Source organism: Lichtheimia ornata (assembly GCF_029851405.1).
Source record: "Lichtheimia ornata isolate CBS 291.66 chromosome Unknown scaffold00032, whole genome shotgun sequence".
NCBI lineage: Eukaryota > Fungi > Mucoromycota > Mucoromycetes > Mucorales > Lichtheimiaceae > Lichtheimia > Lichtheimia ornata.
In genome coordinates this window covers 103,355-124,734 of record NW_026695352.1, presented here as the reverse complement: position 1 = coordinate 124,734, position 21,380 = coordinate 103,355, and the positions used below count along the sequence as shown (strand labels likewise).

General features: G+C 44.4%; 9 protein-coding genes across 9 annotated transcripts; 6 read left to right on the top strand and 3 right to left on the bottom strand.

The window, feature by feature from the left end:
- Nucleotides 1–662: 662 nt before the first annotated feature.
- Nucleotides 663–2,237, top strand: O0I10_006903 (uncharacterized protein; the record flags this gene model as incomplete). Its single annotated transcript, XM_058486928.1, has 3 exons — nucleotides 663–837; nucleotides 895–1,118; nucleotides 1,179–2,237. The coding sequence occupies 3 exons, from the start codon at nucleotides 663–665 to the stop codon at nucleotides 2,235–2,237; spliced, it is 1,458 nt and encodes a 485-aa protein (XP_058342263.1).
- Nucleotides 2,238–2,443: 206 nt separating this feature from the next.
- O0I10_006902 (uncharacterized protein) lies at nucleotides 2,444–3,045 on the bottom strand (the record flags this gene model as incomplete). Its single annotated transcript, XM_058486927.1, has 2 exons — nucleotides 2,444–2,893; nucleotides 3,013–3,045. The coding sequence occupies 2 exons, from the start codon at nucleotides 3,043–3,045 to the stop codon at nucleotides 2,444–2,446; spliced, it is 483 nt and encodes a 160-aa protein (XP_058342262.1).
- A 399-nt stretch (nucleotides 3,046–3,444) lies between these two features.
- Nucleotides 3,445–8,256, bottom strand: O0I10_006901 (uncharacterized protein; the record flags this gene model as incomplete). The annotated part of the gene is made up of 6 exons (XM_058486926.1): nucleotides 3,445–4,076; nucleotides 4,131–6,375; nucleotides 6,457–6,525; nucleotides 6,596–6,671; nucleotides 6,737–6,888; nucleotides 6,952–8,256. The coding sequence occupies 6 exons, from the start codon at nucleotides 8,254–8,256 to the stop codon at nucleotides 3,445–3,447; spliced, it is 4,479 nt and encodes a 1,492-aa protein (XP_058342261.1).
- A 657-nt stretch (nucleotides 8,257–8,913) lies between these two features.
- Nucleotides 8,914–9,532, top strand: O0I10_006900 (uncharacterized protein; the record flags this gene model as incomplete). The annotated part of the gene is made up of 2 exons (XM_058486925.1): nucleotides 8,914–9,347; nucleotides 9,454–9,532. 2 exons carry the CDS (start codon nucleotides 8,914–8,916, stop codon nucleotides 9,530–9,532), a joined length of 513 nt encoding a protein of 170 aa, XP_058342260.1.
- Nucleotides 9,533–10,008: 476 nt separating this feature from the next.
- Nucleotides 10,009–11,237, top strand: O0I10_006899 (3-deoxy-7-phosphoheptulonate synthase; the record flags this gene model as incomplete). Its single annotated transcript, XM_058486924.1, has 4 exons — nucleotides 10,009–10,077; nucleotides 10,135–10,267; nucleotides 10,320–10,449; nucleotides 10,505–11,237. The coding sequence occupies 4 exons, from the start codon at nucleotides 10,009–10,011 to the stop codon at nucleotides 11,235–11,237; spliced, it is 1,065 nt and encodes a 354-aa protein (XP_058342259.1).
- Nucleotides 11,238–11,339: 102 nt separating this feature from the next.
- Nucleotides 11,340–12,042, bottom strand: O0I10_006898 (40S ribosomal protein S17; the record flags this gene model as incomplete). The annotated part of the gene is made up of 4 exons (XM_058486923.1): nucleotides 11,340–11,456; nucleotides 11,537–11,831; nucleotides 11,907–11,917; nucleotides 12,040–12,042. 4 exons carry the CDS (start codon nucleotides 12,040–12,042, stop codon nucleotides 11,340–11,342), a joined length of 426 nt encoding a protein of 141 aa, XP_058342258.1.
- Nucleotides 12,043–13,990: 1,948 nt separating this feature from the next.
- O0I10_006897 (uncharacterized protein) lies at nucleotides 13,991–15,314 on the top strand (the record flags this gene model as incomplete). Its single annotated transcript, XM_058486922.1, has 3 exons — nucleotides 13,991–14,429; nucleotides 14,511–14,872; nucleotides 14,958–15,314. The coding sequence occupies 3 exons, from the start codon at nucleotides 13,991–13,993 to the stop codon at nucleotides 15,312–15,314; spliced, it is 1,158 nt and encodes a 385-aa protein (XP_058342257.1).
- Nucleotides 15,315–15,701: 387 nt separating this feature from the next.
- On the top strand, nucleotides 15,702–17,388 carry O0I10_006896 (uncharacterized protein; the record flags this gene model as incomplete). Its single annotated transcript, XM_058486921.1, has 2 exons — nucleotides 15,702–16,029; nucleotides 16,259–17,388. The coding sequence occupies 2 exons, from the start codon at nucleotides 15,702–15,704 to the stop codon at nucleotides 17,386–17,388; spliced, it is 1,458 nt and encodes a 485-aa protein (XP_058342256.1).
- Nucleotides 17,389–17,767: 379 nt separating this feature from the next.
- O0I10_006895 (uncharacterized protein) lies at nucleotides 17,768–21,277 on the top strand (the record flags this gene model as incomplete). The annotated part of the gene is made up of 10 exons (XM_058486920.1): nucleotides 17,768–17,970; nucleotides 18,049–18,087; nucleotides 18,153–18,258; nucleotides 18,311–19,111; nucleotides 19,176–19,518; nucleotides 19,576–19,636; nucleotides 19,705–19,834; nucleotides 19,897–19,943; nucleotides 20,002–20,255; nucleotides 20,316–21,277. The coding sequence occupies 10 exons, from the start codon at nucleotides 17,768–17,770 to the stop codon at nucleotides 21,275–21,277; spliced, it is 2,946 nt and encodes a 981-aa protein (XP_058342255.1).
- Nucleotides 21,278–21,380: the final 103 nt, after the last annotated feature.

Sequence of the window (21,380 nt, the reverse complement as noted above, 5' to 3'; positions counted from 1 at the left end):
CCTTGAGTATTGCTTCAGGGCAGCAGCTTATTACAGAGGTAGTTTCGTATTGTAAACACACGGTATGGATTGCAAAGGGCTTCATGTTCTTCTAAAAAGATGAATACTACGAGATTGTAATGTGGTCGCGTAAACGTACTACGTGTAAGCTTATGGTAGGATGACTACACCATATGCAGTGTTTGCGGTTAACAACAAGAAAGCATAATACTAATGAATGCCTAAAGACCAGGGTGTGGAAACATGCCACTATTTGATGGTCTACATTTTTACCTCGTGATTCATGGGAGCAAGATAGATGTCTTTTATTGTAATTCATGCAACTTTAAAAAGTCTTACACCTCTCGCTAACGTTACATTTTGCTAGAGAATGTATATCATAAGCCCTTTACGAATGAAGAATGAGGGATTCTTTGATTATAAAGCGTATTCCAAGGCACTTTTTTTTATTGCAAGTGAAATAGTACAGAGAGCAATACGCTATTGCTGATGGTTGAGTGGAGCTTGGACTACTACCATATTCAGCCAGCGCCAGGTGGTGGTGGTGGTGTGGTGGTCTCAAACCTTTGTTCCGAAAACTGAGTCACATTTTTTGGACAAAGGGATCGAAAGGTCGCTTGAAGAAAAAAAATCTTGGGTTCCACTACTCTATTCTTGCAACAATGTCCAAGCGCGCTGCCGATCGCCACGATGAAATGGAGCACGACGCCAAGGCTCCTGATTTAGGCAATGGAGCCTCTCGCATGCGCACTGATCAAGTCAATGACAATATGGGTGACTTTGAAGACGCTTGGGAAGACGACTATGAGTCTGGTGAAGAGAACCAAGACGGCGATGGTATGTGTCAGCACCCTATTCATGTACAAGGATATACATATTGATAGAGGCCATTAGGTATGGAAGTGGATGAGGAAATGGATCAAGAGGATGATGATGAGCAACAAGAGGAACAAGAAGAACCCGAATTGCGTACATACCTTCCTGGCCAACCTTTAGAAGAGGGTGAAACGCTTGAAGCTGATCAATCGGTTTATGTCATGTTGCACAATCTCGATGTACGTGCTCCTTTCCTCAGCTTTGACGTTCTTCAAGATAACCTTGGTGATGAGCGAAAGAATGTAAGTATACATGATGTGTGTGTATGTATGCATGCATCTAATGATGGATGATCGATTTAGTTCCCTGCAACTGCCTATGTAGCAGCTGGTACATCGATTCCTGGTGCTCGTGACAATGAGGTGTTGGTTATGAAAATGTCACAATTACACAAGACACAACAAGATGATTCCGAAGATGAGGACGATGATCCAGATGCTTTGGATGAAGACCCTGTACTCGAATACCGTTCTATCCCACACAATGGTTGTGTGAATCGTTTGCGTGTGATGCCTCAACAAGATCAACGACACATTGCAGCTACTTGGGCTGAGACCGGCAAAGTCCATGTGTTTGATTTGTCACCTTATATGAAGAGTTTGGATGTGCCTGGTACAGCTCTTCCCAAATCCAACAAGCCATTTGCTACTATCAACAACCATGGTCGTTATGAAGGTTACGCTCTTGATTGGTCAAGTCTTGATGCAGGTCGATTGTTGTCAGGTGACAATGCAGGTCTCATTTATAACACCACCATCACACCTTCTGGTGCATCCACCGATTCAGCACCCTTCCGTGGACACAAATCCTCGGTTGAAGATTTGCAGTGGTCTCCTTCAGAGCGTAACGTTTTTGCTTCATGCTCGGCTGATTACACTGTAAAGATTTGGGATACTCGCAACAAGAATCGATCAGCTGTCAGTGTCAAGGCAAGCAATTCCGATATCAATGTCATTACTTGGAATCACAAGGCTAGCTATTTGCTTGCTAGTGGTCATGATGATGGTGTCTTTAGCGTTTGGGATCTTCGACAATTCAAGAGCAATGCACCTACACCTGTGGCCACCTTCAAATGGCACAATGCTCCTATCACATCCATCGAATGGCATCCAACGGAAGAATCTGTGCTTGGTGTCTCTGGTGCAGATGATCAGGTTACTTTGTGGGACTTGTCGGTGGAACCAGATGCTGAAGAAGAAGGTCGATTCACAAGTGAGGGTGTCCAAGTGCCCCCACAACTTTTGTTCGTGCATCAAGGCCAGAGTGAGATCAAGGAGATTCACTGGCATAAGCAGATTCCCGGTTGCGTTCTCAGCACAGCCAATACTGGTTTCAACATCTTCAAGACCATCTCCATTTAGATTATATATTTATCCTACTCTGCAACCTTTTCTCCCCATCGACACAACTCACAACAACTCCCATCACTATCGTACATGTATTCAAAATCACACACACCCACTCACACACCATCATTTGTTCTCTGTATTCTAATCATCATTCCCTTTTTGCTTGGCTCCATTATCATCTGTGTTGGATTTATTGGGTTGGAATTGGATATATAGGATTAGGGGGTGATGAGCATGGACATGATGTGTTGTTGCCATAGCTGATGCCACATGGTTGCCATGGATGCACCAACAAGCGTACCCACGGATACCTGTGCCAAAGTATGATGCCCTAAACGCACACGCGACCATAGTACCATGGCAGTGAAAATGTATAAAATACTAGCGAGTGCAATGGTGAGTGGTGTAACGTAACGCACTGCACAGTGACAGTAGGTGGCAAAAAAGGCCATGACTTGGGAGTGAGAGGATGGCATTCCATAGGATGTCTTGCTACTGCTGATAGCCTCATGTTGAGAGGATACACGGGGTCGAGGTTGTCGGATAAGGTGTTTGAGTATCTTGGCGGTTATGGCACATAGGATTGAACCAGTGAAAAAGTAAATGAGATGGAACGATCCAAACACAATGACAGCCACCATGGACATTGAGATCACTAGCCATTGTGCCTGGATCCGGGCACCGGGTTAGTATTGTTGTTTCCCTTTTTTGAAAGCTTTCAGCTCTATCCAGCTCTTTGTCTTTCTCTCCACCCCACACACCGACACAAGGAATGTTTTTGGCTTGCCTTATCAAGGACACGTAGCAGACTCATAGCCATGAGCTGTATTTGTGAGCGTAGTAGTGCAAACGAATGGGAGACGTCTCCTCGTCGGGATTTTCCAAGATGTCAAACGAACGTCAATGATTTTCAGGAACAAGATTTTATACATGGAATTGGAGCGATTTAGGCCCTTTCCTCATCAACCAATACAAAAAAAGATGCTATGTAACCATATCACTGATTAACGTAGAAGCTGCTGTTGTAATGATGGTGCGGCATGTGGTGGGTAGAAACCATCGTCGCCATTTGCAAATAGTAGTAGAAAGTTGATACAGAACAATACATAAAATTACAGTGGAAAGATCTTACAATGTAGATATAAAAAGGGGTGGATGGGTAGCCTATTTGGTGGAGATGTGCGTGATGTGTGTATATTTAAAATGCATGTGTAGTATATCAGGAGCGTCGTTGTTTGCCAAACCATGATCGATGATGCCAGGTCCACTTTTCATTGACAGCAGCATCCTTCCTCCTCGCCTTCCGCAATTGCAACTTGTCATATTTCTCCACATGTCGTGCAGTCGCCATCACGTCGGGGAACCACCATTGTTTGACAAAGCAAATCACGTACCTTGGCAGGAACGACAAGACCACCGAGAGCAAGAGAATCAACCAAAAGTTGCCACCACCATAAAGCATGGTTCCCATTCCATAGATGGTAACCGATTGGAAGAGTCCATAGATAAGAACAAATAAAAAGGTGACAAGTAGCTCAAGACCAATGAAAAAGAATTGAAACCATGTCCAGTAATAGGTGTTGAAGCCTGGCATCAAGTTTGCCACCACAATAGCTGCCACGCCCACTGATGAGGAGAATTCAAGCATCGACTCGGGATGACCATTGGGATTTGGATCAGAGCCCTCATAGACGAAAAAGAAGGCGTAAAACAGCACAAGTGATTGCCATACAGCATCTCCAAAGTAGAGCCAGTATCTCCAACGGGTATATAATCGATGATCAATGCCCACCTCGTAGACTTGTGGATATCGCTTCAAGTATGCCGATGTCACATCCTGATCCGATGCACCTATTAGGTTGTTGTCAATACCGATATCCACATCCAACATTTAATCATACATACCTAAAACGACCACAGGTGCCACCGTAAAGATGACGTTGTACAATTGTAAGAATGAATAGTCGTAGAAAATGTTGCCTGAGAAACGACTATAAATCTGATACCACAATGATGGAAACACCCAGAGGATGTTTTTGTAAAAGAAATTGAGGATCATTTCAGCAATGCGATGGTAATTCCAATGGCCTTGGACAAGGATCAATTTGTGTAAGAATCGGAATTGAGCAATTGCATAATCTGATGCCATGGATGCTTGCACACCTTCTTGACCAGCAATGCCCACACCAATGTTGGCAGCTTGAATCATGCTAACATCATTGGCACCATCACCCACGGCCAATGTCACAGCGCCTTTGCCTTCACGCACCATATCGACCACCAGTGCTTTTTGCAATGGACTTACTCGACAACAAAGCACACTCTTACATAGCAATGATACATCCAGTAGCTTTTGTCTGAGATTGTCGGCCTTGAAAAGCAACGTCAATGCTGATCCTTCAATGATGAGTGCGTTCTCAGTGAGATCGCCTTTGGCTGTAGCTGCCGAAATTTGCCGTGCTATATCATCCAAGTCATGCTCCACTGCTTCAGCATCACCGTTGCTGTTTCCTCGTAATGTCCACAAGTTCATATTGTTGTCGAGAAGACTGCTGGCATAGCCAATGTTGATAGCCGTCTCCAATTTGTCACCCGTCAACACCCATACTTTGATTCCTGCACGTCGTAGATCTTCAATGCATTGGGGTACGCCTTCTTGCAACTTGTCCTCGATACCAGTGGCTCCCAACAACATGAGATCCCGTTCCATTTCATCTTGTACCCGATCCACTTTTTCAGTACGATTTTCAGCTGCCGTACTTGCTTCTTCCAATTGTGCATTCCATTTCTCGTACTCCTCTTTTGTAAATATCTTGTATCCAAGCACCAATGTACGTAAACCATCATTGGAGAATGCATCCACATCTTGCTTGGTTTGTTGTAGCAATTCATCTTTGAGGGGTTGATCTTGTAGTCGTTCAAGGATAACATTGTCGGCACCTTTGCAGTATAATACAATATCATTCCAAGGGGCAGGTCGTCGCACAATGACGCTCATACGTTTACGAGTGGAATTAAACTCAAGAACATTGAGAAGCTGAAACTCATACTCAGTGCCAAGAATATCCACACGTAATCGTTTGCCTTGGCGAGATAAAAAGGAAAAGCCCATATCGCGTGCTGCACTCACAAGGGCCGCTTCATCCGGTGATTCCGCTTTGTACACAAGTTGAGTCTCCACAGTAGGATCCACAATCTCTGGTCGGCTCACATTGATAATAGCATCAAATTCTTGACCACGGTTGCTTTTGGTGCTGGATTTGCGTCTCAATTTCCTGCTTTTGGCTTTCAATCCCTTTTTGAATCGACGTCGCTGTTCACGCATAGCGTTCCTTAATGCTCCTTTTTCATGCTTGGTGGATGATGGATTCACCATTTCCTCCGTCATGGCAGGCTCACTTCGATTGCCAGTAACAGCAGCAGCAGTAGGTCGCTCGCCATCATCATCATTCTCGTCCTTGTCATCATCCTCGTCATCATCTCCTTTTTCAATCCCTTCATCCTCATCTTCTTCAGGAATCACTTTACCATCCTTATCAATCTTATCCACCACCACCGTGTGACACAAGGCAAGCAGCATTAAAAATTCATGGATGTAATCTTGCTGCAGCTGTGTTGTGGCTGTTAGCTCCGACGTGGCGCTTCTTTGTGTGGGGCTTGTAGTGGATGATTGCAGGTCCCAAAAGATACGTGGGTCAGCAAAGGGTATTCGTTCTGGATCGAGGCTGCTGTAACGTGGAGAAAACACCGAGTATATTGCACGCTTATAATCCTCAAAAATAGCATTACGTCGTTGTTGAAAAGAGGTCGTTTCATCTTGTTTCAAACCAGCCGTAGAAGAAGTGATAGGTGCATTGTTGGAGGAAGGCGCAAGCGATGATGAATGACGTTGTTCTTCCAAGTTGCCTGCTAATAATCCAGCTTCTTCGGTTGTTGCTGATTGTCGTTGTTGTTGCTGTTGCTGTAGCTCTTGTTTCTCTTTACGCAATCGGGCACCACGAGCTCCTTCCGACTCGGGAGAAAATCCATTGTTTCCATAACGTTTGCCACCAATGCTGCATTCCCGAAATTCCATGATATTGCGTGTCAATGTACCCGTCTTATCGGAAAACAGGTACTCCACTTGACCCAACTCATCCGAAAGATTCCACTACGATTCATCACATGCGTCTGTGTGTAAGCGAACATGATTGTTTTGGGCATCGAGTCATTGTTGTTGTGCTCAGCTTACCGACTTGGGTATACAGGCGGTGTCTGTTGGTTCGTCATACATGTCGAGATCGCTCCATATAAAGTAAGCCTGTAAACGTAGATCATTGCCATCGCTATTATTATCCTATTCCTCTCTTTGTCCTCCCCTCACTACTTGCCTGGAACGTTTTAACAAATTCAATCGAGACATAAAGCGAAATGGGGATAATATTGTTGAAGATGATCAAACTCGACCTATGTTGTGAATTGGCTCATATTAGCTCATGTGGCGTTTAAATCCTCCTCCCCTGATGTCATACCAAAAGTTGGTGAAGCCGTAAAAAGCGGGCGAAGAATATTGTCTCGAATACATGTCAGTGCCAGCATCCGCATCGTCTTGTGCTTTCATCACACCAGCCAAGATGGCACACACCAAACATAAAAGAAACAATACAATGAAGGCAATGATGACCTACAATGACCCATCATTAGTAGCTGAGACACAAACAAGGTACAACAACAGCAACATTTTTACCTCTTGATTCATTTGCTTTTCAATGCGGCTCCGTTTACTTGGTGTTGCGCCTGAATTTTGAATGATCTTTGATTCTGTGCCAGTGAAGAGGACGACGGCAATAGCCCAATGGGTGTTCCTTACAACGTGACCCCGTAAAATGACATTGTCGATCCCAAGAGGTACCTTTTTCCTTTCTTGAATGGTACCATTTTGCTTATCAAAGAGGACGAGGGTGCCTTCAAAGTTGTATAGATCGGGTGTTGGTCTTCCTGCCTCGACATAACAAGCGACATTTTCCAAGCACTCTTGACCGGATTGGATATGACAAAGATCTGGAATGCCATGCCGAGGTTTTAGATTTGTCTCTCCATCCAAATCCTTGGTTTCCACAAAGCAGATACCAGCCGGATCGGAGCTGGCAAGTAACACCGCATCTGCAGGACAGCTTTGACCGTTTCTCAATAGGATAAAATCACCAACGCGCACGTCCATCGATAAAGATCTTCCAAAAACACCTCGTTGAAGTTGTTGTTGTTGTTGTTGCAGTGTTGTATCTATGGATGATGATTGTGATGGCGCTTTTTGTTGTTGTTGTTGTTTTCCAAGTCGTTTCCACCATGGTAATACTGCGTGCTGTGGGTAGTTGACATTGTTGTATCCAATCAGGGTATATGTGATACTGCCGTTGTAACGCGCATCCACCTTGTGTCGTTGATAATCCTCGAAGCCGTCTTTGATGGCGGTAATGAACACGACAATACAAATGGGAAGCAGTGTCAATGCGGGTGAATCGACACCAAAGTAAGGGACCAATTGTAGAATGGCCATGCCGAGAAAGTACATGTTGGCAGCGCGACGGAATTGTTCAAAGAGGTTCTTGGGTATAAAAGAAAGGGTGGTGTATTTGGAAGTGCGTACTTTGTTGGAGACAAAGAGTTGTTTTGGGTTGCCATGTGCATCAAGGTCGTATTTCGGTAAAGGAAGGTTGACAAAGACTCGGCGGCCGCCACCTGATATTCGTCGTAGTTGGATCGCATGAGAGGACGATGATGTTGATGATGAAGAAGAAGAGGATGATAATGGTTGCGGTGATGGTGGAGAGGAACAGGATATAGAATCATGATCGTCGTCATCGTTATCGTTGTCATGTCGAGCAAGGTGTTGTTGACTAGTGGGAGTCATGATAATCTCTTCATAAATGTCGTCTCGTCTAGCTGGTACATTGATTAAAGGATCCGTTGCTGGCCTGGTACGCCTTGAAGACCACCGCCACCAAAAGCGTTGATACTTTTGCCATCCCTTTTTATTGGAAAAGGACGGCATATGGAAACAAGGAGAACAAGGAGGAGAATGATCGTCCTGGGAGAAGCGAGAGGTAAATAAAAAAAGAAGAGAAAAGAGAAAAAAGAAATAGAAGGGGAAAAAGAAGAAAGAGAAAAAAAAAAGAGATACATCAAAGCTAACTATTATTAGCTGCTGGTGGGTGATGCTGGTGTGGGTGGTAGTGCTGTTGCTGCTAATGTTTCTCTGTTGCTACTGGGCCAAAGTATACAGAAGGGAAGGCTGAGGCTAAGTTCCAATCTTTTTCAGATCACAAGTGTGTTACATATCTGCCACTGTGCCGCTTCTTATTCTAGGCGCAGTCGATCAGGTTCCGCTTTTGTGTACCCTTTTCAACACACGCCCATACATCACCCACCATCTTTGCCACGTCTTTTGATATCTAGGTACGATAGCACACAATGAGGCTTGTACACGTTATTTAGTAATGGTGATGTACATGCATATGAATTTACAGTGAGAAGATCAAGTGGCACTGTGTGGTGGCCCTGCACATCACACACCTCCACCCACCACCATCACTTGCATCAAGTCAACCCTCTCTCTCTCCCTCTGAGCGGTAAATCAAATTTCCCTGTGGTATCTCTTCTTTCCTTTACACACACGCACACGCACACACACCTCGTACACTCTACACGCATGACTTCCACCAACGATCCCAACTATAACAACGACGACGACCTTATTCGTCTACTCGAGTTACAACGACGCGAATACCAACGCTTTTATGAAGGCGGTGAGACCTTTGACCTTGACGATATCGATCGTGAAGAAGAAGACCGTCATCGTGGTCTTAAACGTCCTCCTGTACCCGACATGCGCTTCGAGCCTCAATTCAATAATACCATTGCAGCATTACAAAAGAGTGGGGCATCGCCAACCAAAATCTTTGTCCATGGTGTCATTATCAACCAGTTTATTATGCCTTTCATCAATGGTTTTAGCTGGTGTCTTGCGTCACATCTTTGGCAGTGGTGGCGTGTACGATCCAAGTTACCCCGTCCAGCATCATCATCATCATCATCATCATCTTTTCTAAGAGGACTCAAGTATGGTATCGCGAAATGGTTTAGGTAAATGCCAAGCTGTAGGAGAAAAGGGGGGGGTTAAGGAGGAAAGGGTGAGAGAGGCCTGTGCTTTTAATAACATGAAACTGATCATGCTGCTCCCTTCTACTAGAAATGCTTATGCAACGTTTGTGCATCTTCCCGCTTTGACCACCGAGCCTGCTGCCGCTTATCAACAACACAGTTATTAAATAGATTCCCCCACCTCATGTGTACATTCGAAAAAGGAGAGACTACTCAAACAGACTTGCTACCAGTTGCTATTAAAAAGTTACTTTTTGTCAACCTGCATCTATCATTGGCTCACTAAGAACAGTGTTATCGGCTATCCTCGGCTAACGGATAAGCTTCATTTACAAATTCGAGACTTTTGTATCATTCGAGATGATATCCAGTCAACTTAGCTGCATGATTGAATAATAAAAACCTGTTCTCCAAAGTGGGGTTGGTTCATTGCTGTTGAATTCTTGTTTAGGGTCATTGTATAGAACTGCTTGCCCGATTGATATTGCTGTTATAGAGAAACGGACCGATCAGCTGCCTGGACCATTTGAAGAGAAAGAGAGGAGGTGGTGAGATTCATTGTCTCCCAGGATACTATAAAAAAGCCGTGTTTCTCTTTTTATCTTTTTACTTTGTGTCATTGAACAAACCAATAACAACAACAATGGACCTTCGAATCCAGGGATACAGTGCTTTACTTTCGCCATCGTACATTGCTGAAGAATTTCCAATGGTATGCTTCCCAGTGATAGGATGCATCTATACAAGTAGCATTGACGATTATTTATAGAGCGAGAAATCATGCGAAACAGTTGCCAAGGCACGGGAAGAGATTTCTCGTGTATTACGTCGCGAAGATGATCGATTGGTTGTCATTGTGGGTCCATGCTCTGTCCACGATGTAATTGCTGCTAAAGAATACGGTATGTATGATACATTGTGACCTGCTGGTACATTGACATTGGATGTTTTTAGCTGGTTTATTGCTTAAAGCCAAGGAAAAGTACCAAGATGAGCTTGTCATTGTGATGCGTTCTTACTTTGAGAAGCCACGAACCACCGTGGGATGGAAGGGATTGATCAATGATCCAGACATTGATGAAAGGTAAAAAGTCATGTGTTGGAGCTTGCTATATATACTAACATGTTTATTGTTATAGCTACAATATCAACAAGGGGTTGCGTATTGGTCGTGGACTATTGAACGAGTTGACGAACATGGGGATGCCAGTGGCAGTTGAATTGTTGGATACCATTTCACCACAATACCTAGCCGAGCTTATCTCATGGGGTGCTATTGGTGCACGTACTACTGAATCGCAGCTTCACCGTGAACTTGCATCGGGTTCTTCATTTCCTGTTGGCTTCAAGAACGGCACGGATGGCAATCTTACTATTGCTATGGATGGCATTCGAGCTGCTGCTGTATCTCATCACTTTTTGGGTATCACTCGTCAAGGAACTACAGCCATCACCCACACCCTCGGCAACCCGGATTGTCATGTGATCTTGCGTGGTGGCAATCGTGGACCCAACTACAGTGCTAATGATATCCAAGAAGCACGTCGTCAACTGGAAAAGACCAAACTCACTCCCAACATCATGGTGGATTGTTCCCATGGAAACTCAAACAAGGATCACCGCAACCAGCCCAAAGTCGCCCAATGCCTTGCTGAACAAATCTCAAAGGGTGAAGATGCTATCATGGGTCTCATGCTCGAATCGCACATCAATGCTGGCAAACAAAGTGTCCCAGAGGATGGTGCTGTAGCCTTAAAGTATGGTGTCTCCATTACGGATGGGTGCATTGATTGGGATACAACCGAAGATGTGTTGGAGATGATGGCTAAAGCTGTCAGAGCACGTCGTACATCATCCAAGCAATATCATTGATAAACGTGTCTAATAAATCCATCCATGCAGTGTGATACATAATTGATACAATGTTTTGAAAAGAAAGCGCATTGTGTGATGATCATCCGTTTATTCAAAAACTTAATCGCGGCGACGGTTGTCACGGCGAGGACGACGAACATCCTGAGCTTGAGCAGCAACAGGTTGAGTGACCTGGACACCGGGAAGGTTCTCAAAGTTGAGGGACTTGAGCAATTCCTATTATATAACAAACGAAGGCATTGAGTCATTACACACATCCATCATCCTCATAGTACTCCTTTGTTTATGATACATACGTTGGTCTCAGGATCGATCTCAATAGCCGAGGTGTCCAAAGCAGAGAACTCGGGAACGTAGTTGTCACGACGTTCACGCTCCTCCTCTTGAAGCTTGAAGGAGATACCACGGACGGGACCACGAGAGATACGCTTCATCAAGTGGGTGGTGAAACCAGCAATCTTGTTGCGAAGACGCTTGGACTGAATGATGGCAACCTCATCGCAGATACGCTTGTTGGTTTGGAAGTCCAAAGTAAGACGAGGGTAGTACTTCTCAATCAAGACGCGGGAGGCCTTCTTGACAGTCTTGGTTCTATACAATGTGTGGGTAATGTCAATGTCCTGCTGCTGCTGTTGCCATGCTGTGTATCGTGATGAGTGATGTTACCTAACGCGACCCTATCATTATAGATTTCATCAGCATTTGGATTCATCCATCCATTCATCCATCCATCCATCCATCCTGTATCCCTTGGCTTCTTATCCACCACCATCCATCATCTCCAGGGTGCTGTACTTACCATGGTTAAATCGAGGAGGATTCTCAACTAGCTGCCGATCCCGCAAAAGAAATTGTTGCCGTGCCAAATGCTTCCCACCCCGCTTCAACTCAGGTCAGTCTATGCGCTCAACCAAATCACTCTTTATGAAATGATCACCATTGACCTTTCTCTTGCCCAAGACGTGAAAAGATTTATTGATAATGTCCTTGATGCAGGTTTAGGTCCATCTCACCTTTCAGGATACTTTGCTCCGTCGTCTTGCAGAGTGATAGAAAAATGAAACACCCATACCAATCAAGCTAGTACCATTAAAGACTTGCGTACTCAAAAGATATATTAATATATACGAAGCATCATCAACTTAAGTATTGTGTGCCACTTGTTTCCATGGTGATGTGACCATGGAGACGTGACCATGGAGACGTGAATGAAAAGTGAATTTGGACATGATTTGATGAAGATCGGACAAATAATATGAGGAGTGCGCTTTATGCCATGGAGTCATGCGTGATACCTATGCAGAAAGTTGGTGTGTTCGTTATATGCAAAGTGAGATTTGCCAATGATTGAGAACTTGGAGCATCCCTCCCGGTAAATAAAACATGCGTAAATAAGATATCATCGATACGGGTCAAATGCTATGTAGAGGCTATGTAGACGTATATAGCAATTCCCATCATTCCACATGAGCCTACGCTACATATCACCAGACGAGGCATCATTTGACATGGGGCTTGTGAATGGTAGATAGAAGATCCAGATCCTCATGCTGCTTTTGTTTATTGTTATTTTCCACGTGTACTCAGCTTCCATGTTTATGCTAGTCTTTTTCCATCTCGTGATGCATTGCATACATAGGCCTTTGTTCTAAATGGACTCTATTGGATGACACAAGGAGGTTCGTTGGTGCTGTTGTCATGCCACGTTGTGAAAGGTCTCCATGAGCACATGGTAACGGCTCTGATAACGGCATGTTGCTATTTATTGCTCACGACACATGACAGCTACTAGTATCGTTGGCTGATGATCAAGCGAGCGGTTGTTGTTCCTTATTCGAGTCGTAGGCTGAAACAGATGAAATCGGTATCGGAGCAGCAAGGACCTTGATGCACCATAACAAACAATCCTTGGGGCCTATTATCAATGCTGCCCACAATTTAAGAGACTCTTTACCAAGGTGCGATTTGAAAACCTTATCGACCCTATTACAACCGATTGTATTAGGTCAGCATACTATCTCATACCCAATTTGGCTTAAAGCGTGATGAAAGAGTAGTGAGAGGGGGATCGCCAATATGGTACGGATAAATGTGGCAGATGATTGTTTCACCGAGGAGAACCACCAGGGTGGTGATTCGGGAGCAAGTACTTGTTTGGGTTGTATCTCTCGGATGGATGCCTGTTTTGATAGGGGGAAGGGCTATAATGAGACTAAGCTCACCGTATCGAATATACACACTCAGCTGAGTGATTGCTACACAAAAAGAATAAGGGTTCTTTTGTGCGATTCTACCCCCAAATTCATTCCCACCTATTGTCACAAAAACAAAGACGACATCATTCAATGGTAGAATTTTTCTTTATGATAAGGAGGCAGGGATTATCATTATTACTACTACTGCTACACTATCATCATCAAGGTAAGGAGATCATCAATGGTAAACCACATACATACATACATGTATGCATCTTTGATAAGTAGAAGGGTTTGACATGGTGGTGGTGGTGGTGATGACCTGCAGGATTCGGAAGCATGGTGGGTATTGTTGATGGCCTGTGTGCCAATGATCCGCTGCGATGATAGGTTGGAATCGGCTGTGAGATAAGCGGGGCTTGCTAAAAAAAACACACGCAGCACGCCATCCAAATAACAATATAAACGGGAGTTGAATGGTATTTCTTAAACGTATATCTGTTGCTTCCCTTCTCCCAGATTTTTTCTTCTTTACGCCCTTTCTAATCCATTCCCATGAGCAGTGGCCAAGCAGCCAAGCGTGTTGTTGGTGCGCTTCCAGTACTTCAATGTGTGCGTTCTCATGCCAAATCACGCTCCAGCTCGCTCCATTCCTTCAATTTAGCCACTCGCTCTCATCCGACAACAACTCGCTCATGTCCATTACAAGGTCGACTTTATTATGACTATGCAATTCATCGTCAGCAAACGCCTCCTCCACCACTTGCTTATCGCAAGACACTTCCTCTTTTCGACTTTTTCGCTGAGACCAATGTGAAGCCTGCTCCATCTTATCAATTCTCTTACGGCGCAACTGGATTTGCTAAACGTGGACGACCTTTGATTGAAAGCACCGATGAATATCGCAGCGTCCAAGTGGGAGAAGATGCCTACTTTTGTCGTGCAGATGCGCTTGGTGTGGCCGATGGCGTTGGTGGCTGGCTTGGTACGCATGGTAAGTAAGCTTAAAATTCTGTTAGCGACCCGGTTTTTTCCATGATTTCCTGTGTTGGGTAACACCACAGCCACTTTTTAGGTGCCAATCCTGCCCTGTACTCACGCAAACTTATGCACCACGCCTATCTTGAACTTGAACGTTTCGATAACGTCGAGGACGATCTCTTTTCTCTTTACGATGACGCCAACCCTCTCGATGTATTGCAACGAAGCTACGATATGGCCATGAGTGAAGCTCGCCATGAAAACATCATTGGATCTTCCACTGCTTGTGTGGCATTATTACGCAACGATGAATTACGTGTCGCCAACCTTGGTGATTGTGGCATTTCAGTCATTCGTCAGAACAGCTATGTCTTTCGTAATGAGGAGCAACAACATGCATTCAATTTCCCCTATCAATTGGGCACCAATTCCCCTGATAAACCAAAGGATGCTCAGGTAAGAGAGATAGACATGGGGATGTTGTTGTTGTTGTGGTTACACTTTTTACTCATCCATTCATTCATTCATTCATTCCATTTAGGAGTTTGATATCAAGGTGGAAAAGAATGACATTGTGATCCTTGCAACCGATGGCCTCTTTGATAATCTATACGACAGGGAGATCCTTGCTATTGTGCGTGCCCATGTCAATGCTTATACACTTCCAGGCGATGGTCAGCGACCTTCTAGACTACTCAACTTCAATCCTCAAAAACTTTCGGATGCGCTGGCAGCACGAGCCCGAGCTGTGAGTGAAGACCGCCGTAATTTGGATAGCCCTTTCCAAAGCCGAGCTATCAATGAAGGGCTTTTATACCAGGGTGGCAAGTCAGATGATATCAGCGTGGTCGTGGCTCTTGTTAGAGATAGCGAAGACTCGCCTGATCGTCGATTGTAAAATGCACGGACTCTCTTAATTCTCCTTCCTTTCCTTCCATATCTCTCGCTTCTTCTTCTTCTTACACCCATCATTCAAACCCTATTGCATTTAATCTTTTTCCTTTTCTCATACATTGCATCATTATTTCATACTCATACTCATACTGCATCCTATTCATTCATTTCCAATAAACGAGCTTCTCTAAGCTTTAGTTGCTTCAAGAATAGTAGTCATCGTGGATAAGGCTTATACTGGAAAGAGTCCGCTAGGGTTGCACAAGGCACAATGAAATATGTGTGTATGAGTCGGGCCGTTTGTTTAGGACCATGTTGTGATATAGGATCCGCCCAAATTAGTGCTTGGCTCTCTCTCTTTTTCACTTTTTCTTTTCACCTTATTTACCAAATGGTTGACCATCAAACAGCACCACCTATTCTCGAAGCACCTCAACAGCCTGTTGCTTCCAAATCACTATCACGCTCAAAGACGATGCGAAATACAGCCAACAAAGTAAGCAGGTTCTTTAAGAAACAAGCGGCTGTCAAAGAGGTGTCTACAGAGCAGCAACAGCAACAACAACAACAACATCCTCGATCACTTTCATCTACCACGAGTAGTAGTCAACATGGATGGGATCGTGCATCTATACCATCAACGTTTATGGATCATTCAGTCAATGATGTATCATTAGCACCACGACCGGTATCCTCTTATTACCATGGTGAAACAACCAGTAAGTTTATAATCTCGTAACACCACTTTACTGCAAAGGGAGTGTGGATAAGGGGAGAAGGAAAAAAAATAAGGTACCAAGGGGAAGTAAGTGCGTGTGTGCTGGTGGTGGTGTTCAGTCCTCTCTCTCTTTCTTTCTCTTTTTCTCTTTTTCTCTCTTTTTCTTTCTCTCCTTCCCATAAACGCTTTTCTCTACACACGTCTTTTTTACTGAAAAGCTCATCATCCAGCTGACAGTTCCTCGGACATTGCTCGACCATTATCCGCCATGACCGATCTTGCCCCTACTACTACTACAACCACCACCACCTCTGACATGACAACCACAGCCAACACGACTACCACTACAACCACCACGACGCCATTACACCGAGATGATGCAGTTGAAAACGACCATTCCAACGACGAAGAGTTAAGCAGTGAAGCAGAGGATCTATTACGCGAATTGGATCACGTGAATGCAGCTGTGGCGAGTATGCAAAAGCAAGTACAATCCGAAGCCGAGCAAAAGCAAGCATTACAGGCGCAAGTGGAAGAGATTCGACGCCAAATCCAAGCTGAGGAACTTGAGCAGCAGCAGATTGAGCATCGATTATTTGAGAGCACGCGTGCGATCCGGGCCACGGATGATGATTTATCGACGATTCGTGATTCGTTCAAGTTGATGAAATATGGCATTTCTCGATTGGTGATGACATTGAATAAGAAGGCGGATCGACATACAGCCACCCAAAAGTTCAAACAACTTTGGCCACACATGCTCGAGCATCAAACCGAAGATTTGGAATCGTCTCAAATCAACTTGTTGGCAGAAAAGCTTATCCATCAGCATTTGGTGAATACCGTGTTCGAGTGTCCATTGTATCCAGGTGTGGATGTGAATGATGCATTTGCAGCCGTAAGCACGTGGCTCGTATCCCATGATTCGGTTGAATTTCCTGTACGCCTACGACAGCAATTGGCGGCGATCATTGCCAAGAGCAGCAAGGATAGCGAAGTACAATTGGCCGCCAAAGCAGAACGTGATCGGATCACTGAAGCCATTTACAATGACTTGGCCGATGTCTATGCACCCTTTTTGAAGGAAAATGACAAGGGCGTCGATGAGGAAAAGAGGTATTTTGCCAAGGTGGGCGATATTGTGGACAAGGCGATGCGATTGGCTATTGCTATGCGAGGGCAAGACGTGGAGATTGTTACCAAGGGAGCCAAGGAAGGCGAAGATCAATTCAATGAGGAAACCATGGTGGATGTCAAGGGTAAAACCAGTGGTGTTGTTCGATTTTGTATTTGTCCCGCATTTATTGGAGGTGATGGTGAACATGGTTTCCTGGAAAAGGGCAAGGTGGTTCTCGCTTGAGCCGTTTCTTTTATTACTACTACTGCTACTACAAACTATTAGAAGAGTTATATCCCTCTCCTCCTCCCTTCTTTCTTCATCTTTACCGCACACACACACACACACTCACACATCTTTATTGTATTTCCCCTTCCTCCATGTCATCTCGTTATATAAAAAAAGACATGCCATATCCTTCTTCTATATATACATTGGTGGTGGTGCTGGCCCGAGTCACGAGGACACATTTGGCGTGGATGAATGTATAATGCCGCAACCTACACACGCACACACTTGCATTTGTGTGTTTCACAAATACTCACTTTTTTTTTCTCTCTTACGCTTTCTCTCCTTTCTTTTTCCCCCTGCGTTGACACATAAAACGGGCATCCTTGCTTCAATGGGCACTTCCAATGTCACGGTGGTGAACGCTTTTAAATTTCCAATCGACTTTTGTCCAGGCATCTTTGCTTGCAACGACGATCCCACTCCTGGCACACCCATTTACAGCTCCAAAACACCCACAGGCTTAACGGCACAGCTCCTTCTCTGTGGTTCGGTTGGTATTTTAAGTTTTCTCGCCTTTTGTTTCCTACGTACTCGGTATGTTCTCGTACATGATCTTGGCAGTAGCAGCTCATCATCTCATCTCTTTATCTCTCGCTCTCTTTTTTTATATAGATGGATATCTCTATACTCTCCACGATTGCGTATGAAAAAGTAAGTGGCATCTCAATCCCCGTATCATGGTAGTTGGATGATAACAACGACATCCTGCAAAATAGACACGCCCCAGATAAGCTACCTACCTCTTTCTTTGGGTGGATATGGCCTCTATTGAAAACTCCGCATTCGGTTGTACTCGAAAAAGTGGGTCTGGATGCTGTAGTGGTAAGCGATAAAAGAATAAGGTTTCCCCTCTATGCTAATGGGCAACAATTAGATGCTGCAATTCCTCTTGATGGGTGCCAAGCTATTTGGTCTCTGTGGCTTTTTCAGTACGGTTGTGTTACTTCCGATTAGCAGGATGGGAGGTGACCTACTTGGAAACTCGACGGATCCTCCGGAAGAAGAAACAGCTCAAGATACCGACAACTCTTATTATTCACCCTCTTACTTGTGGGTCTATCTCTTTTTCACCTACTTTTTCTGTTTCGCCACCTTTTATTTCACCTTCCTCAACTACCGCGACTATGTACGTTTACGACGTGAATTTCTCTTGAGGATTGCAAAGACCGTGCCAGCACGTACAGTCCTTGTCACAGGCATCCCACCACAATTACGCTCAGACCGGAAACTAGCCGAGTATTTCGAGAAGCTTGGCATTGGTGTTGTCGAGTCCGTCCATATCGTTCGACACCTTGATCGCCTTATGGATTATATCAAAGAGCGTGCACAGTATCTACGACGTCTTGAACATGCATATTCAAAGTATTGGGGAAATCCTTGCGAAGATGCTGCTTACGATCCGGATACGTTATTCAGCGAGAATGAACGAGAATCAACAACATTACGTTCTGTCAGCTCGGCATGCTCACCCATGTATCATCCTGTATCAGTCAAACGCAACAGACCTATGATACGCCATGGCTTCATGGGCCTCTTTGGCAAATCAGTGGATGCTATTGAATACTATACCGAGCGATTCCATGAGATTGATTCCCTAGTGCTCAAGGCAAGACGCTATGGCAGATTCCTTCCTACAAGTGTGGGCTTTGTCACCTTTGAACATAGCGTTAGCGCTGTAAGTACCTTTTCCCTTTTTCAACAAGGCAGCTATGGATGGCCTATTGATGTATCTCTATTAGTGTATCGCGTCACAAGTATTGATCGATTCTACTCCATTCCGTTTACAAGCTGAATTGGCACCTGAGCCTCGCAATGTCTTGTGGGAGAACATTGCTATGCATGGTCGAGAGCGCATGATTCGAAAAGCTGTCATTTTCGTCATTCTTATCTTTTTGGTCTTCTTTTGGATATTGCCTATCTCGTATTTCTCGGCATTGACAAGCGAACGATCACTCCAAAACTACTTCCCTTGGCTTATGGACCTTGCCAAAAAGAACAAGATCTTGCATCAGATTGTGGTTGGCTTCCTGCCAACATTGGCAGTGGTCATCTTTATGGCTATTCTTCCTCTCATTGTAAATGGTACGTGTGAATCACTTATTGATCCCTTCCCTAATAGTCTAATGCTTTCTTTATTAGTGCTGAGCGTCATTGAAGGATTTCAATCGAGAAGCGAGGCCGAGGAATCAAGTTTCAGCAAGCAAGTATCTGGAACGGGTTGTGAATCATGCATCCATTTTATTAACAAATGACCACCACCCATCATAGGCACTTTTTCTTTTTGCTATTCAATTTCATGCTGGTGTTTACGGTTACCTCGACACTATTCAAGACCTTGACAGATATGATTGAAGATCCCACGCAGATTGCCAACATCCTTGCAACGAGTTTGCCGCAGGTAAGTTCTTTTCATGTATATGGTTGAGGTCTTGATTAGCTAATGAAAACATGAAATTCTAGGTGGCACCTTTCTTTGTCAATTATACAGTGCTCCAATGCTTCATGATGTGAGATTCATCCCTCTCCTCTCTATACATACAATGACTCACGCTTTTGTACTTGTAGTCTTCCGATACAGCTATTGCAAGTGGGCATTATTATCTTGCAAGGCTTTTGGAGGATCTTCCTCAGCAAGACACCACGTGATTTCGCCGAAGTGACAGCACCACGCATGTACAACTATGGATGGGGATATCCTGCGCCTGTATTTATGTTTGTTGTCTTGTTGGTGTATTCGACAAGTGCTCCTATCATTTTGGTGTTTGGCACTTTGTACTTCTGTTTTGCGTATGTGGTGCTCAAGTATCAATTCCTCTATGGTAAATGCATCATTGGTGTTTTGGATATGACCGTTTACTCATAATGATACATGTGTTTAGTGTACTTTCATCCATACGAAGTTGCTGGACGCATGTGGCCACGTATCTTTTCACGTATCATTGTTGGGTTATTGATCTTTGAAATCATGTCCAGTGGTCTCTTCCTCTTACAAAAAGCGTATCCTCTCGCTGTGCTTTGTGGACCATTGATCATCTTGACCGTTGTTTTCAAGCTCACCATGGATGCAGCTTATTTACGTAGCACACGTTTCTTGCCGTTGCAATTACTCACCCAACGACTAGGTGTTGCTACTACAGCCATTGATGGACCAGACACTCCTCCCAACAACCAACAACAACCACAGCCACAACCCTCTACATCAGAGCGAACGTCGCGACGTGTGATTGATGCCAATGGCAAAGTGCTTATTAGACGACGTCGTACTGTATTGGATCAAGATGACTATGTAGCCGAACCAACAAAGTACACGGATTATCGACAACCACCCATGACACTTGTGGACGGCATCTTGAATACGGGAATGAAGAAGTACGGCCATCCAGCATTATTGGGAGCATTGCCACAGCTATGGTTGCCGGTAGCAAAGTATAGGAGACAAAGCATCTATTCGGATATTGAGCCTGGATTATCACCGAAACCAACGGCTACAACGACGGCTACGAGCATCGGCAGGATGAATAATAATAATGATGGTAATAGTATATGCAGCAGCCCCTTGGCACGGTCACCACAGGATATTTGCGCTTCATTGTCAATTGGTGATTTAGATATCAATGGCGAACGCCGACCCCTTCTTGCAGCTCATCCAGAAGAAGAAGAAGAAATAGAAGAAGGTAGCAGCATTGACTCGTCATCATCCGAGGATGTTCAAGATGGACGTCAACGCACCATGTATTATCATCATCCCGAACGACGCCAATCGCGACTCGCCCTAAGCAGCAGTAGCCGATCATATGGCGCTCTATACAATCACCCCAATCGAGATATCCATTATTTATAAACAACATGGCCCACATTGTTATACCCAACATATCAAAAAGAAAAATGAACCATAGGAGTGCGTAAAAGAGGATTTGATAGATTGGTTACACACACACACACAC